At 50.9% G+C, this 3,827-nt stretch overlaps 1 protein-coding gene across 1 annotated transcript; it reads left to right on the forward strand.

Annotated features, from left to right (window-relative positions):
- The first annotated feature begins 571 nt into the window (after window positions 1-571).
- LOC135573897 (mucin-5AC-like) lies at window positions 572-2,104 on the forward strand. The gene is made up of 2 exons (XM_065024103.1): window positions 572-1,858; window positions 1,912-2,104. Exons 1-2 carry the CDS (start codon window positions 699-701, stop codon window positions 2,102-2,104), a joined length of 1,353 nt encoding a protein of 450 aa, XP_064880175.1. The 5' UTR covers window positions 572-698.
- Window positions 2,105-3,827: the final 1,723 nt, after the last annotated feature.

The raw sequence follows: 3,827 nt of genomic DNA on the forward strand, positions 1-3,827 counted from the left end.
CTTTCACAACATCCACAGGTGCTGCAACCACAACCACAGCTGCCCCCACGACCACCACAGCTGGCATGACGACTACCACAATTCCGGTCACAACAACCACAGCTTCCTCGACTACAACAACAGCAGCAACCACCACAATCATAGGACGTGCCACCACAACACCTACTGCTCCTACTACATCCATAGCTCCTGTCATGACAACCACAGATGCTCCAACTACAACCACAAATGGAGTCACAACATCCACAGTTTCTCCCACCACAACCACAGCTGCTGCCACCACAACCACAGGTGCTGCCACCACAACCACAGGTGCCGCCACGTTCACCACAGCAGGCATCACAACTACCACAGTTGCTCATTCAACATCCACAGCTGCTCCAACTACAACCTCAACTACGTCAATGATGACCACCACAGCTCCTGCCATGACAACGACACCTGCAACTGCTACAGCAGCAACCACAACCACAGTTGCTGCAATACCAACAACAACAGCTGCTCCAACTACAACCACAGCTACTGCTGTAACCACAACCACAGCAGCCCCCACGACCACCACAGCTGACATGACAACTACCACAATTCCGGTCACAACAACCACAGCTGCTTCGACTATAACAACAGCAGCAACCAACACAATCACAGGAGCTACCACCACAACCACTACTGCTCCTACTACAACCACAGCTCTTGTCATGACAACCACAGATGCTCCAACTACAACCACAATTGGAGTCACAACATCCACAGTTTCTCCCACAACAATCACAGCTGCTGCCACAACAACCACAGATGCTCCAACTACCACAACAAATGGAGTCACAACCACAGTTTCTCCCACAACAACCACAGGTGCTGCAACTACAACCACAGGTCCTGCTACGGTCAACACAGCAGGCATCACAACTACCACAGATTCTCAGTCAACAACCACAGCTGCTCCAACTACAACCACAGCTACAACACCAACAACAGCTGCTGCCACGACAACCACAGATGCTCCAACTACAACAACAAATGGAGTCACAACATCCACAGTTTCTCCCACAACAACAACAGCTGCTTTCACAACAACCACAGGAGCTGCCACCACAACCCCTACTACATCCATAGCTCCTGTCATGACAACCACATATGTTCCAACTACAACCACAAATGGAGTCACAACATCCACAGTTTCTCCCACAACAATCACAGCTGCTGCCACAACAACCACAGATGCTCCAACTACAACCACAAATGGAGTCACAACATCCACAGTTTCTCCCACAACAACCACAGCTGCTGCCACAACAACCACAGGTGCTGCCACCACAACCACAGGTGCTGCTACGGTCACCACAGCAGGCATCACAACTACCACAGTTACTCAATCAACAACCACAGCTGCTCCAACTACAACCTCAACTACGTCCATGGTGACCACCACAGTTCCTGCCATGACAACGACACCTGCAACTGCTGCAGCAGCCACCACAACCACAGTTGCTGCAACAATGACCACAGCTGCTCCAACTACAACCACAGCTACTGCTGCAACCACAACCACAGCTGCCCCCACGACCACCACAGCTGGCATGACGACTACCACAATTCCGGTCACAACAACCACAGCTTCCTCGACTACAACAACAGCAGCAACCACCACAATCACAGGAGGTGCCACCACAACACCTACTGCTCCTACTACATCCATAGCTCCTGTCATGACAACCACAGATGCTCCAACTACAACCACAAATGGAGTCACAACATCCACAGTTTCTCCCACAACAACCACAGCTGCTGCCACAACAACCACAGATGTTGCCACCACAACCACAGGTGCCGCCACCACAACCACAGGTGCCGCCACGTTCACCACAGCAGGCATCACAACTACCACAGTTGCTCATTCAACATCCACAGCTGCTCCAACTACAACCTCAACTACGTCAATGATGACCACCACAGCTCCTGCCATGACAACGACACCTGCAACTGCTACAGCAGCAACCACAACCACAGTTGCTGCAATACCAACAACAACAGCTGCTCCAACTACAACCACAGCTACTGCTGCAACTGCAACCACAGCTGCCCCCACGACCACCACAGCTGACATGACAACTACCACAATTCCGGTCACAACAACCACAGCTGCTTCGACTATAACAACAGCAGCAACCAACACAATCACAGGAGCTACCACCACAACCACTACTGCTCCTACTACAACCACAGCTCTTGTCATGACAACCACAGATGCTCCAACTACAACCACAATTGGAGTCACAACATCCACAGTTTCTCCCACAACAATCACAGCTGCTGCCACAACAACCACAGATGCTCCAACTACCACAACAAATGGAGTCACAACCACAGTTTCTCCCACAACAACCACAGGTGCTGCCACTACAACCACAGGTCCTGCTACGGTCACCACAGCAGGCATCACAACTACCACAGATTCTCAGTCAACAACCACAGCTGCTCCAACTACAACCACAGCTACAACACCAACAACAGCTGCTGCCACGACAACCACAGATGCTCCAACTACAACAACAAATTTAGTCACAACATCCACAGTTTCTCCCACAACAACAACAGCTGCTTTCACAACAACCACAGGAGCTGCCACCACAACCCCTACTACATCCATAGCTCCTGTCATGACAACCACATATGTTCCAACTACAACCACAAATGGAGTTACAACATCCACAGTTTCTCCCACAACAATCACAGCTGCTGCCACAACAACCACAGATGCTCCAACTACAACCACAAATGGAGTCACAACATCCACAGTTTCTCCCACAACAACCACAGCTGCTGCCACAACAACCACAGGTGCTGCCACCACAACCACAGGTGCCGCCACCACAACCACAGGTGCCGCCACGTTCACCACAGCAGGCATCACAACTACCACAGTTGCTCATTCAACATCCACAGCTGCTCCAACTACAACCTCAACTACGTCAATGATGACCACCACAGCTCCTGCCATGACAACGACACCTGCAACTGCTACAGCAGCAACCACAACCACAGTTGCTGCAATACCAACAACAACAGGTGCTCCAACTACAACCACAGCTACTGCTGCAACTGCAACCACAGCTGCCCCCACGACCACCACAGCTGACATGACAACTACCACAATTCCGGTCACAACAACCACAGCTGCTTCGACTATAACAACAGCAGCAACCAACACAATCACAGGAGCTACCACCACAACCACTACTGCTCCTACTACAACCACAGCTCTTGTCATGACAACCACAGATGCTCCAACTACAACCACAATTGGAGTCACAACATCCACAGTTTCTCCCACAACAATCACAGCTGCTGCCACAACAACCACAGATGCTCCAACTACCACAACAAATGGAGTCACAACCACAGTTTCTCCCACAACAACCACAGGTGCTGCCACTACAACCACAGGTCCTGCTACGGTCACCACAGCAGCCATCACAACTACCACAGATTCTCAGTCAACAACCACAGCTGCTCCAACTACAACCACAGCTACTGCTGCAACACCAACCACAGCTGCTGCCACGACAACCACAGATGCTCCAACTACAACAACAAATGGAGTCACAACATCCACAGTTTCTCCCAAAACAACAACAGCTGCTTTCACAACAACCACAGGAGCTGCCACCACAACCCCTACTGCTCCTACTACATCCATAGCTCCTGTCATGACAACCACATATGTTCCAACTACAACCACAAATGGAGTCACAACATCCACAGTTTCTCCCACAACAACCACAGCTGCTGCCACAACAACCACAGGTGCTGCCACCACAACCACA

Source organism: Oncorhynchus nerka, linkage group LG11, assembly GCF_034236695.1.
Source record: "Oncorhynchus nerka isolate Pitt River linkage group LG11, Oner_Uvic_2.0, whole genome shotgun sequence".
NCBI classification, from domain to species: Eukaryota; Metazoa; Chordata; class Actinopteri; order Salmoniformes; family Salmonidae; genus Oncorhynchus; species Oncorhynchus nerka.

Coding starts and splice junctions, on each gene's coding strand:
- LOC135573897 (XM_065024103.1), top strand. CDS start 699: ATGACAACCACAGATGCTCCAACTACAACCACAATTGGAGTCACAACA. Junction 1,859..1,911: donor ACAACCACAGGTGCCGCCAC/GTTCACCACAGC, acceptor CAACATCCACAG/CTGCTCCAACTACAACCTCA.